Below are 12839 nucleotides of genomic sequence, written 5' to 3'. Positions count from 1 at the left end.
TCCAAATTTTGATCACATGACTATGGGGATGCTGCAACGGTTGTAAGTGTGAGAAACGGTCATATGTGACTTTTTTCAGTGCTGTTGTAACTTTGAATGGTCATTAAATGAATGGTTCTAAGTCGAGGACTAGCTGTAAATTAGATGCAGAAGCAAAATAATTCAATGGTCTGTATTTTTCTCAAGGGGGATATCCTTCTGCTTTAAAAGAAAAACTTCAAAGTCAAATTCAGTAAGATTTGAAAAAGAAAAACGAGAAAAGCCATAAATTTAAGACAATCAAACAAAACCAGATCAATGGAAATTAGCCACACATAAATTATACAACCATGAACACGACAGAGGACTTGGAGCGAGGGGCTGATACAAATGAAATACAGAAAGAAAATAATTCAGTGATGCATATCCCCTTTATTCTCTTCCTCTCTTTAAAGGTATACAACAGTGTTGGTGAACCTTTTCGGCACCTAGTATTGAAACGTGGGGGGGGGGCATGCGCGCGTGCGGGGTGAGTGGGTGGGAGGCCGTGCGCGCTGGAAACTAAAAGAGCAGCTGCCTGGTGCGCATATGCGTGCGCCTGGCCACCTGGTCTTCCAATTTTTGGTATGCATGCATGTGCAAAGACCAGCTGGATGGTACGCGTGTGCATGCCAAACACCAAAAACTCATCTTCCTGGCATACGCATGCGCGCCAGGCGGCTGCTCTTCCAGTTTCCAGTGCGCACGCTCTCCCACCCACCCCGCACGCGCGCAACCCTCCCCCCCATTTCAGCAATAGGTGCCAGAAAGGTTTCTGGCGCTCCTGTGCATGTGAAGACCAGCTGGCTGGCTAGCCGGAACCCAGAAGAGTAACAGACAACAGCTCACGTGCCCAGAGAAATAGCTCTGCATGCCACTTCCGGCACACGTGCCGTAGCTTCACCATGACAGGTATAGAACTTTAATTCAGGAAGACTTTTCAAAGGAAAGGCTAGGCATCCATGGTTTTTAAAAAGTCATTAAAAAAACCCCTAGAATTATCATTATAAGTAAAATTCCAAAATTGTATGAACTGTATAATTTTCAAGACCCTGTATGTACGTATTGTTGCTTCTGTGAGAGGTGGAGTGCGAAGAACAGTTAATCCTTGATTTATAACGTTTTGTTTAATGACCATTCAAAGTTACAACAGCACTGAAAAAAGTGTCTTATGACTGTTTCTCATACCTACAACCGTTCATTTCATTTATTTGATTTTTATTTATTTGATTTTTATACCGCCCTTCTCCCGAAGGACTCAGGGCGGTGTACAGGCAAATAAAAACAAACAAGACACTATATATAAAATGTAAAATTAAAAAACTTATTATAATTTGCCTAAAAATTTAAAAATATATAAAAACTAAAACCCCGTTTAAAATTAATAATAACTATAAAATCCATAAAATTTAAGCCAGCCCCGCGCGAATAAAAAGATGTGTCTTCAGTTCGCGGCAAAAGGTCCGAAGGTCAGGTATTTGGCGTAAACCCGGGGGAAGTTCGTTCCAGAGTGTGGGAGCCCCCACAGAGAAGGACCTTCCCCTGGGGGCCGCCAGCCGACATTGCTTGGCGGACGGCACCCTGAGAAGTCCCTCTCTGTGAGAGCGTACGGGTCGGTGGGAGGCATATGGTAACAGTAGGCGGTCCCGTAAGTACCCAGGCCCTAAGCCATGGAGCGCTTTAAAGGTCATAACCAAAACCTTAAAGTGCACCCGAAAAGCCACAGGAAGCCAGTGCACGCAGGAGGGGTGTTACATGGGAGGTACGCGACACTCCCTCTATCACCCGCGCAGCTGCATTCTGGACTAGCTGAAGCCTTCGAGTGCACCTCAAGGGGAGCACCGTTGCAGGATCCCTATTGTCACATGATCAGAATTCAGAAACTTGGCAACTGACTTGTACTCGTGACAGCTACAGTGTCTGGGGTCATTTGATGACCTTTTGCGATCTTCCGACAAGCAAAGTCAATAGGGAAGCCCGATTCATTTAACAACCTAACTTAACAACTGTGGCAAGAAAGATCATTAAATGAGGCAAAACTGACTTAACAAATCTCTCACTTAGCAACGAAAATGTTGGGCTCAATTGTGGTCATAAGTCGAGGACTACCTGAACAGTGCCTCTTCAACTACTGTCCACCAGGGGGCCGTAGGCAACAGATAAAGAGAGTAAGGATTTACTCTGGGTTCATTTCTCACCTTGCCTGGTCTTTGTTCGTTAATCTGAAGTCACTTCCTTCTTCCTTGACACAGTTGGGATTAGAACGCCAGTAGCTAAGGCAGTCATTAAGTGAGCCGCACCCAATTTTACGTCATGGTCATGAAGTGAATAATCACAGTCGTTAAGTGAATTACATGGTCATTAAGTGAATCTGCCATTTGTGGTTTTCTTTAACATACCATGATTTTTTTTGCCTAGAAGTCACTAAGTCACTACAGACGTCTAGGCAAAAAATAGCATGGTAATAGAAAGTAAGGCTTAAGGTCATCTTAGTGAATTCTAGGCAAGGTCTGCAGCAGAGGTGGGTTGCCCCCGGTTCGGACCAGTTCTATAGAACCGGTAGTAAAACTGGCGGGAGGCAATGCCCACTGACCCAAACGTCATCAATGTGCATGTGTGTGAGCAGAGCGAGTGCGTGCGCACAGGCACAATGCAAACCGGTAGTAAAGGTAAGTAGAACCCACTGTTGTGTCTCGCCCGCTCTCACCGCAGCCGGGGCCTTCTTATCTGCTTCCGAACACTGAGGAATATCCTAGTATGCCTCCCGGCCCCAGCCCTGGCTCCATGTCCAGACAGGCTGAGGAGGAAGAAGTACCTCCAGCCCCCAGCTCTGGCTCCATGCCCAACTAGACCCCTCCCCCTCCCCCACAGCATGTGAGCCTGAGGAAGGTCAATTACCAACAGCTGCAGACTGGAGTGACCCTCACTTCAGAAGAATTGATAGGCAGCGGCGACAGAAGGAAGGGAGGGGCAGGCCTGGATAAGTGCTGAGTCATGGAGCCACACCCCATGGCCTATATAAAGGATCTGCTTTCTGGCATTCTCTGAGTCAGGCAAAGTCTAACATATCTTGCTGAAGTCACTTCCTGGTCTCCTGCCTGCCTTGAGAACTTTGCTAGGACTTTGGCAGAGCTGCAGAGGCACGCCTGATTCGGATTTCCCTGACCCGGCCGTCAGCGGAGGAGTGGGACACGACACCCACCCCTGGTCTGCAGCTTATTAACTGTACAGAGAATTCACTAAGATGCTCTTAAGCTTTACTTTCAACAACAGCTGATGATGATAATGATCATCATCATCAAAAAGCAGAGTATGTGTCATGCACAGAAAACGAACAAGAGACCGTATCTCTGTTTCTCCTACCTGTTCTCCCCACCTCCTACCTATTGGCATACCTATTTCTCCTACCTTGTATCTGCTAGCAGGTTGTTGAGCTGCTGCAGCACAGAACCACTCAGACTCTTTCCATCCATCAGAAGCTGCTCCACCCAAGCCAAGCTGCTCTCCAGGCTGCGCAGACGGCTGTTGCTGGCTTCAGGTATGGGGCCACCTTCCTTCAGGGCCCGCACTCTGTCCTGCAGCCTTTGCAGCTGTTCATTGAGCTGGTTCAGCACGAGATCCCACTGGCCAAAGCACTTATGGCAGGGAGAACAGTGGGGAAAATTCTTCTGGAAACCACGTTGGCACTGGTTACAGTTTCTCCCCGTAAAGCCGCTGCGGCATAAACAATGTCCAGTGAGACGGTCACACTGCGGGCTCTCAGAGCCGATCGGGTCACATTGACAAGCTGCAGAGGGCAAAGACGGAGATCATATCCAAGAAAAGTTAATGAGCTAATGAGAGAGAGAGAGAGAGAGAGAAAGAAAGAAAGAGAAAGAAAAATTAAGGAAGGAAGGAAGGAAGGAAGGAAGGAAGGATCATCATATATAATTGTTAATATTATTTTTAATATTTTGGGTCCACTACTAAATTACAGGGACACAGTGGCTCAGTGGCTAAGATGCTGAGTTTGTCAAGCAAAAGCTCGGCAGTTCAGCGGTTCGAATCCCTAGTGCCATATAAGGGGGTGAGCTCCCGTTACTTGTCCCAGCTTCTGCCAACCTAGCAGTTCGAAAGCACACATAAAAAATGCAAGTCGTAAAATAGGGACCATCTTTGGTGGGAAGGTAACAGCGTTCCGTGTGCCTTTGGCGTTTAGTCATGCCGGCCACATGACCACGGAGATGTCTTCGAACAGCGCCGGGAACGACTAGCACATATGTGCGACGAGAACCTTTACCTTTACCTTTACTAAATTACAGAATATGTTTGATAGGAAATGGAGGTTAGAGCAAGATACCAATTTGGTATCTTCCCCAAGTGTGCAGCTTCAATTTTTTTTAAAAAATTGTGAATGCAACATTTAAACTCAATATTTATTTAATATAAATAAATAACACAATAAAGAAAATCAAGCACAGATACCAAAATATGGAGGCATAAACAAGCAACCTGAAATATCATAAAACTAATATATTCCACTCCCTCATGGTAAGCCTACCATTGTATGAGACATTTCACATTTTCATTTGTACGGAGATAGTTCCATTTTCTAGCTTCGATTAGAATTTAAGAGTTTTGATTCTAATGAGAGAATGATGGCAGGAGACATCTAATATGCCAAACTGGGGGAAGCTGGTTTTCAATCTGGACTTATTCCCACGAGAACAACCTCCCAAACATCCAACTCTTAATTTGATAGGGTTTCCAATATACTGTTCTGTGCGCGCATTGTATTGTTGGTAGAAAATGCCTGATTACATTTGATGCTCATATTTATTTATTTATTTATTTATTTATTTTGTCACAACATCATACAAAAAGATTATATAGTATATACACATATAAACATATATAGGAAGAAGAAAAGAAAAACAATAGGACAGGAACGGTAGGCACGTTTGTGCGCTTATGCATATATGGTCCTCTTAGGAATGGGGTGAGGTCAATAGTAGAAAGTTTTTGGTTAAAGCTGTTAGGATTATGGGAAGAGACCACAGAGTCAGGTAAAGTATTCCAAGCACTGATGATTCTGTTGCAGAAGTCGTATTTTCTGCAATCTAGATTAAAGCGGTTTACATTAAGTTTAAATCTATTGGTTGCCCTTGTATTATTGCAATTAAAGCTGAAGTAGTCTTTGACAGGAAGGACATTACAATAGATGATTCTGTGAGTTAAACTTAGGTCTTGTCGGCAATGAGTTCCAAGTTTTCTAAGCCTAGGATTTCAAGTCTGGTGGGATAAGGTATTTTGTTGTTTTCAGAGGAATGGAGAACTCTTCTTGTAAAATATTTCTGGACACGTTCAATTGTATTGATGTCAGAGATGTGGTGAGGGTTCCAAACAGGTGAGCTGTATTCTAGAATTGGTCTAGCAAATGTTTTATATGCTCTGGTTAGTAGTGTGGTGTTTTTGGAAAAGAAGCTGCGCAAAATTAGGTTTACAACTCTTAGAGCTTTTTTTGCTATGTAGTTGCAGTGGGCTTTGGCACTTAGATCATTTGACATGAAAACTCCAAGGTCTTTAACGGGATTTATTTATATTTACCTAAGCACTGCTCTTCTGGGTCGCCCCAGTGGTTTTCTTGGCAATGAGAACAAACACGACCTCCAAAACCTGGCTGGCAGTGGCATTGTCCTGTAAACTGATTTTTAAAAAAGGGATGGGGTGTGTGGGGGAAAAGCAATTTAGAATGAGGGCAGTGATATAGAAGCCTCAAAGTCACAGGGCCTGTTTTAGCACTGTTTTTTCCCCGAAGGCCATCATTCTGCTAAACAAATAATTCCCTCAACACTGTCAAACTATTTACTAAATCTGCACTACTATTAATCTTCTCATCGTTCCCATCATCAATCTCTTTCCACTTATGACTGTATGACTGTAACTTTGTTGCTGGTAATCCTTATGATTTATATTGATATACCGACCATCAATTGTGTTGTAAATGTTGTACCTTGATGAAGGTATCTTTTCTTTTATGTACACTGAGAGCATATGCACCAAGACAAATTCTTTGTGTGTCCAATCACACTTGGCCAATAAAAAATTCTATTCTATTCTATTCTATTCTATTTATTTGGGGTTAAACTTTCCAAGGTCTTAGCCCCTCACCATGTTGCAGTCTGCGCGTAGCGAATGGGTCGGATCACAGTTACATGGTTGGCAGCCCAAGTCGCTGCCAAAACCCCAGAAGTTCTGGGCACATCTGTCGCAGTTCTTTTCCACCACGTTAGCACGGCAGGGGCAATGACCTGTAGTTTGATCGCAATGGCAGATGCCTTCGGAGCAGTGGGTGGGCAAAGTGCCCTGTTCATTACAAGTGCAGCCTGGGAGAAAAAGTAAGGATTAGCATCAGGAAAGCCGCAACCTCCCTCCCTGCCTGGCTCACAGCTTTTCCTGCCAAGAATTTCTCTGGAATCCACAAACAAAATTTCTGTTTCACCCACCTGTGGGATCCGGTGCGATTCATCAGACTGCAGAATAATGTAGCGTTTAAGAATTTCAGAAGGAATACATAAGCATATGTTGATTTTGCTTCAGGTGCAGTTGTAAGAATCACGTAGGATCTTTCACTGATGTCTTTTTTTTTTTTGAGAAGTCTCATTCCTCCCACCCACCCCCTCCGAATCCAGTTTGAGAACAGCTCTTTGCTAGTGTGCAGCTGTGCCAGGATTTGGGTTAATATGCACATCCATTGAAATCCCGGCCCAGAAGATTTTTGAGGCTTCTCTGGATTGATTAAGCTATTAGCTGTTCAAGAGGAATGTTTTATACATGACCAGGCAAATATACATGCGCTAATTCAGATGGACAAATGCACAGACTGTATATGTGATTTTGGGAGGAAGGAGAAGGGCTGGGAAAGCACTGGAATCTTCTGGGGTTATTGGCAGGAATGAAATCCAGCAGGTTCTGACAGGTTCTGGAGAACCGGTAGCGGAAATTTTGAGTAGTTCCGAGAACTGGCAAATACCACCTCTGGCTGGTCCCAAAGTGGGGTGGGAATGGAGATTTTGCAGTATCCTTCCCCTGCCATGCCCACCAAGCCACGCCCACCAAGCCACGCCCACAGAACCGGTAGTACAAAAATTTGGATTTCACCATTGATTGTTGGGAAATGGGAATTAACTCCATGACTGCTAAATTTGGAGCAGATAAACTAAGCCCTGATTAGCTGCCCTACTTCTAAATCAGCTTACTTCTTTTTCTAGGAATCCAGCTAAAATTAGTTTAAAATACAAAATATTGAGTGAAGTTGAAAGAAAGCTGGGATGCGAATTAACATGGGGAAAAGGGGCCAACATTGACTCAGATCAGTGGTGGGTTTCACATTTTGTTACCACCGGTTCGCCCTGCGTGTGCGCCTTCCATGCATGCGCCCGACCTCAAAAATGTGCCTAAATAGGTCGACATAGATCGGGGGGGGGGAGCTACCCACGATTTCCGCCACCAGTTTGGGTGAACCGGTCTGAACTGGCTGAATACCACCTCTGACACAGATACAGAAACTACATGAAAGAAGGCTCTAAATTTTCTCCCACTGATACCTGTATACGTAGGCTCCAATCCCAATGATTGTTCACAGAATTACTGGTGTGAATGAGAACTGAAATTTTGGACAGAAACCAGGAGGACCAAAATGTGATTTTTGAATATAAATTCAAACATACACTGGACAACCATTTGACCAAGATAGTGTAAGGTCTCCTGCCTTGAGCAGGGGGTTGGACTAGAAGACCTCCAAGGTCCCTTCCAGCCCTGTGATTCTATGTTCTATATCAGGAGTCCCCAACCTTTTGGACCTCAGGGACCACTAAATTCATAATTTTAAATCCTGTGGACCACTAATATGATCTGCTTAATGACTAGCTGGGTGGGCGTGGCTAGGTGGTCATGTGACTGGGTGGGCATGACCAACTTGATGTCACTCATGTCAAGGGGCTCGCCAACCTCTACTCGCCCCTCCCCTCCTAGCCACGCCTCGCTTACCTGCCCGGGCTCCTTAGGGCCCCAACAGGAAGCAGTTGTTGGAGCTAAGCAGCCACCACAAGAAAGAGTTGGCAAAACAGCTCAGTTCAAATTGGATCTGACCAAGAAGGAGGCTCAGCAGAAGCACCCCACTATGGACTAGGAGCATAGGCTTTCCAAGCACAGGGAAGACCGGCGGGAGTGCAAGGCCAGGTACCGGCGCCTGGAGGCTCAGTGGGCTGAGATGGTCAGCCAGTTCCAGGCCATGAGGCAGTCCCGCTGGAACAAGACCCTCCAGCTCTTTGCCACCAGTGGCACTTCCCTCCAGCCTTCACCCAAAGCCCCACACCAGGAGGCCAAAGCAGACCCCAAGTCGGAATTTCTGTCCCCCTCCAGCCCGCACAAAAAGACCCCGAAGGGGGAGATTCTCGGCAGCAACACAAGCATTCATTGCACGTATTTGGCCCAGGGGCCATAGTTTGAGGACCCCTGATTTAGTGCAATATAAAAAAATGCTAATAATATTTTGCGGACCACCAAAATTTTCTTGCGGACCACCAGTTGGTGACCGCTGTTCTATATCAGGGGTCCCCAACCCCTGGGCCATGAAGAGGTATGTAAGTCTAAGTGCTATTGTTGTTGCTATCACTCACGTCGGCAGCTCCGTTGGAAGGCATTGCCATAGTAGCCAGGCTGACATTCGGCACAGTGGGGTCCACCAGTGTTGTAAAGGCAATGGAGACACTGACCAGTATGTGGGTCACAGGCCTCGGGGTCACTCGGGTCAATGTTATTGTTACACTGACAAGGGCGGCAGACACCACCTTCCTGGCCAGGGCTTCCAAAATAGCCAGGGGAACAACGATCACATCGTGGCCCTGCCAGAAAAAAAGCAAGTTATCCATGAGATAGATATATATATATATATTTAAAAAATGGAACTTTCTCCTTCCCCTTCCTTCCGCTACTTTACAATCAGCCAATACTACTGAATTTCTGAGAAATTGGGAGAAGGAATTGGGTTGACGTTGGCTGAGGAAATTGGGATTCATAGGATTTCTGGTGCTCAAAGTCAGATGTTGGATAACCATTTGTCTGAAGTTGTGTAGGGTTTCCTGCCTAAGCAGGGGGTTGGACTAGAAGACCTCCAAGGTCCCTTCCAACTCTGTTCTTCTGTTAATAATTACATTCACTGTCCCAGTTGGGTGTGTACTGTATGTCTGTATGTGCATGGAAGGGAGGGAAAATTAGCAGAAAATAAACCAAGTGATTGGCTTGCAAATGTAAGCAGATGACACCCAGCTGTACATTTCCACCCCTGACCACCCCAATGAAGCTGTCGAAGTGTTGTCTCGGTGTTTGGAGACCGTGCGGGTCTGGATGGGGAGAAACAGGCTCAAGCTCAACCCCTCCAAGACTGAGTGGCTGTGGATGCCGGCATCCTGGTACAGCCAGCTGCAACCGCGGCTGACTGTTGGGGGCGAATCATTGGCCCCAATGGAGAAGGTGTGCAATCTGGGTGTTCTCCTGGATGGATGGTTGTCTTTTGAAGATCATTTGGCGACCGTCTCCAGGAGAGCTTTTTACCAGGTTCGCCTGGTCCGCCAGTTGCGCCCCTTTCTAGACCGGGATGCCTTATGCACGGTCACTCACGCCCTCGTCACTTCTCGCCTGGACTACTGCAATGCTCTCTACATGGGGCTCCCTGTTGTGTCTTGCCCGCCCTCAGAGCATCCGGGGCCTTCTTACCTGCTCCCCAACACTGAGGAATGTATGCCTTCCGGCCCAAGTCCTGGCTCCATGCCCCCACAAACTGCAGAAGAAGGAGCATCTCCCTGCCCCAGCCCTGACTCCATGCCCAGGCAAACGGAGCAGCTAGACCCCTCCCCCTCATCCACAGCAGGTGAGCCTGAGGAGGGTTTACTCCCAAGAACAGCTGATTGGAGTGACCCTCGCATCAGAAGATTGGAGAGGCGGAGGCAACAGAGGAAGGAGGCAGGCCTTAATGAGTGCTGAGTCATGGAGCCACACCCCATGGCCTATATAAAGGAGCTACTTTCTGGCAGTCTCTGAGTCAGGCAAAAGTCAAACTTATCTTGCTGAAGTCACTTACTGGTCTCCTGCCTGCTCTGAGGACTTTGCTAGGACTTTGGGCAGAGCTGCAGAGGCAAGCCTGATTCGGATTTCCCGGACCCAGCCGTCAGCGGAGGAGTGGGACACGACACTCCCCTTGAGGAGCACCCGGAGGCTTCAGTTGGTCCAGAATGCAGCTGCGCGGATGATAGAGGGAGCCTCTATCTGGAACGAGCTTCCCCCAGGACTTCGACAACTTCCTGACCTCTGGACTTTTCGCCATGAGCTGAAGACGTACCTATTCTTCCGAGCAGGACTGGCTTAATTCGTTTTAAATGGGGTTTATTTTTATATTATGTATTTTACATTTAAATTTAGACCATATGGAATAAGTTTTTTAAATAGTTTTTATTGTAATATATTGTATTGTTTTACTTGGCTGTTCATCGCCCTGAGTCCTTCGGGAGAAGGGCGGTATAAAAATTAAATTATTATTATTATTATTATTATTATTATTATTATTAAATCTTAAGACTACACAATCATACACATGAAGTATCTCCAGGGACTCTGAGGGTCTACAGTTTCTGCTCCCGGCATTGGTCTGCAAAAGACATAGGGGGTGTCAAGGATCTGCTGATTGTATTCTTTTGGTGAGTCACATGTTGAGCAGGTCAACTCAGCATAACTGTGGCAAGAGTCCGATAATGCTTCAAATGGATACTGGAGAAGGTGGCCTTGCAAAGGATGGAGCATCACAGAATTCTGAAAGTTAAATTATTGCGGCAACCATACACCTTCCTTGCCCCAGGATACAAGTTGTCCTCGACTTACAACCATAATTGAGCCTGTAATTACAGATATAAGTCATGGCAGCTGTTAGGGCACCTGATTTTATGACCTCTTTTGCAATGTTTGTTAAGCGAACGCCATAGTTGTTAAACAAATCCCTGTTCTCCAAAGGGCTTTTTTTTTTTTTTGCCAGAAACCAGAAATAAATGCCCAAGACAGCAAAAAAAAAACCTACAGAAAATCAGAGTCATGTGATCCAGGGACATCACAAATGGCCGTAAACAGAAGCCAGTTATGAGATGTGATCACATGACTGTCAGAACTTTGAAATCGGATCGTAAGTAGCTCTGTGGAGGTCTGCTTTAACTCTGAACTGTCACTAAGCAACAACCAAGGAACCTGTTGCTAAAATTCACCTCTGGGAACAGATGATTGGGGGTATTCCGGGAGGCCAATCCACCTGCCAATCAGCTTTTTTTTCTTATTTTCCTCCCCAAAAACTTATACTCCAAAAAATACGGTACCTGTATACCTTACCTGTGTAGCCAGGAGCACACAAGCAAACAATCTGGTTTGTGTCTCTTTCGGCCTGACACGAAATGCCGTGATAGTGCCGAGAACCTGGATATCCAGGACAAGGACATGGCCGACACTGTTGCCCTGATCCCAGGACTGGGTCTCCATAGTATCCATCCAGGCACCTGCAGGTGAAGCAAAAGTCCAAGCAACGATCAGCATCTGAAATTATCATGACCCTTTCAAAGTTATTTTTCACGAATTAGTATTGTCCAGAACGGGCACTTAAAAATCGATATTATATCAAACCTGCTGCAGCAAATTCTGTGGAGCACTACCAACATTATAATGTCCAATGAAGAAGATGGTCTTATCAAATACAGGTAGTCCTCAACTTACAACAGTTCATTTAGTGACCGTTCAAAGTTATAACGGCACTGAAAAAAGTGACTTATGACCATTTTTCACAGTTACAACCTTCATAGCATCCCCATTTTGATCATGCGATCTAAGATCAGATTCTTGGCAAGTGTCAGGGTACATAGAAGAAAAGATACGTTTATCAAGAATCATAAGGTACAACACTTAATGATAGTCATAGGGTACAAATAAGCCATCAGGAAACAATATTAATATAAATCGTGAGGATGCAAGCAACAAAGTTACAGTCATACAGTCATAATTACTGGATTCCAGTTCTGAGTAAGGGGTTAGAGTGGATGACCTATAAGTGTCTTTAATTCATAATTTGTATGATTCTACAAGTTAATATTGCACTCTACAGCACCCTCCAATGTATTCCTTTTTAACAACTTCCCCCTCAAACTCATAGGTATCCTACTTTCTGCTAACTTCCTATGCCATCAATTGTTTATTTAGTTAGGCAATTTATCTATCATCTTATAGAGTGGTTCATAGATGTCACACAGGTTCTTCCTAAAATAACTCTGCAAGCTCAGCTAAACTCTTCCTTTGAAGATTGGTATCTACGGAGTAAGAATAATGCCATTCTTATGGGGGAATAAATGAAAGGCTCTTCAAGATTGCTTCGAGGCTGAGAACAAGATGGGGGAAGAATATCACTTGTATATTTGATCATAATCCTGTCCAGCATCTCTCAAAACATTTTATTCATTGAAAATGCTTAATTAACAGTTCTCTGCACAACATTTCTATCATGGCTTAGTGAAGCGGGCCTTACTCTAACTTTCCATTGGTTTGCCATACTCACCTTTCACAATGGCGGCCTGCTGTATAATCTCGGCATTGTTGACAGGCTCCGGTGTGTGAATCACATTTCTCTGCATGCCCGTTACAGTGACAAGGACGGCAGTGAGGGAAGCCCCACTGGTCTAGTGGACACTGATCACACTGGCGTCCCACAATACCCTGCTGGCATTGGCATTGCCCACTGACTGGGTCGCAGATTTTGG

At 45.2% G+C, this 12839-nt stretch overlaps 1 protein-coding gene across 1 annotated transcript in view; it reads right to left on the bottom strand.

Moving 5' to 3' along the window:
• Positions 1-12839, bottom strand: part of LOC131191804 (laminin subunit beta-1-like) — a 123130-nt gene that overhangs the window by 30446 nt on the left and 79845 nt on the right. The window contains exons 21-26 of the mRNA XM_058170287.1: positions 12638-12839; positions 11428-11591; positions 8679-8903; positions 6169-6383; positions 5605-5701; positions 3427-3805 (exon numbers count right to left, since the gene is read on the bottom strand). The exon at positions 12638-12839 is cut by the window's right edge and continues 30 nt beyond it. Of these exons, the coding sequence (XP_058026270.1) occupies positions 3427-3805; positions 5605-5701; positions 6169-6383; positions 8679-8903; positions 11428-11591; positions 12638-12839 (1282 nt within the window). The remainder of the gene's footprint in view (positions 1-3426; positions 3806-5604; positions 5702-6168; positions 6384-8678; positions 8904-11427; positions 11592-12637) is intronic.

This window comes from Ahaetulla prasina, chromosome 2 (assembly GCF_028640845.1).
Source record: "Ahaetulla prasina isolate Xishuangbanna chromosome 2, ASM2864084v1, whole genome shotgun sequence".
Lineage (NCBI taxonomy): Eukaryota > Metazoa > Chordata > Lepidosauria > Squamata > Colubridae > Ahaetulla > Ahaetulla prasina.
Note: the sequence above shows the minus strand (reverse complement) of the source record. Positions and strands in the feature narration are given on the sequence as shown.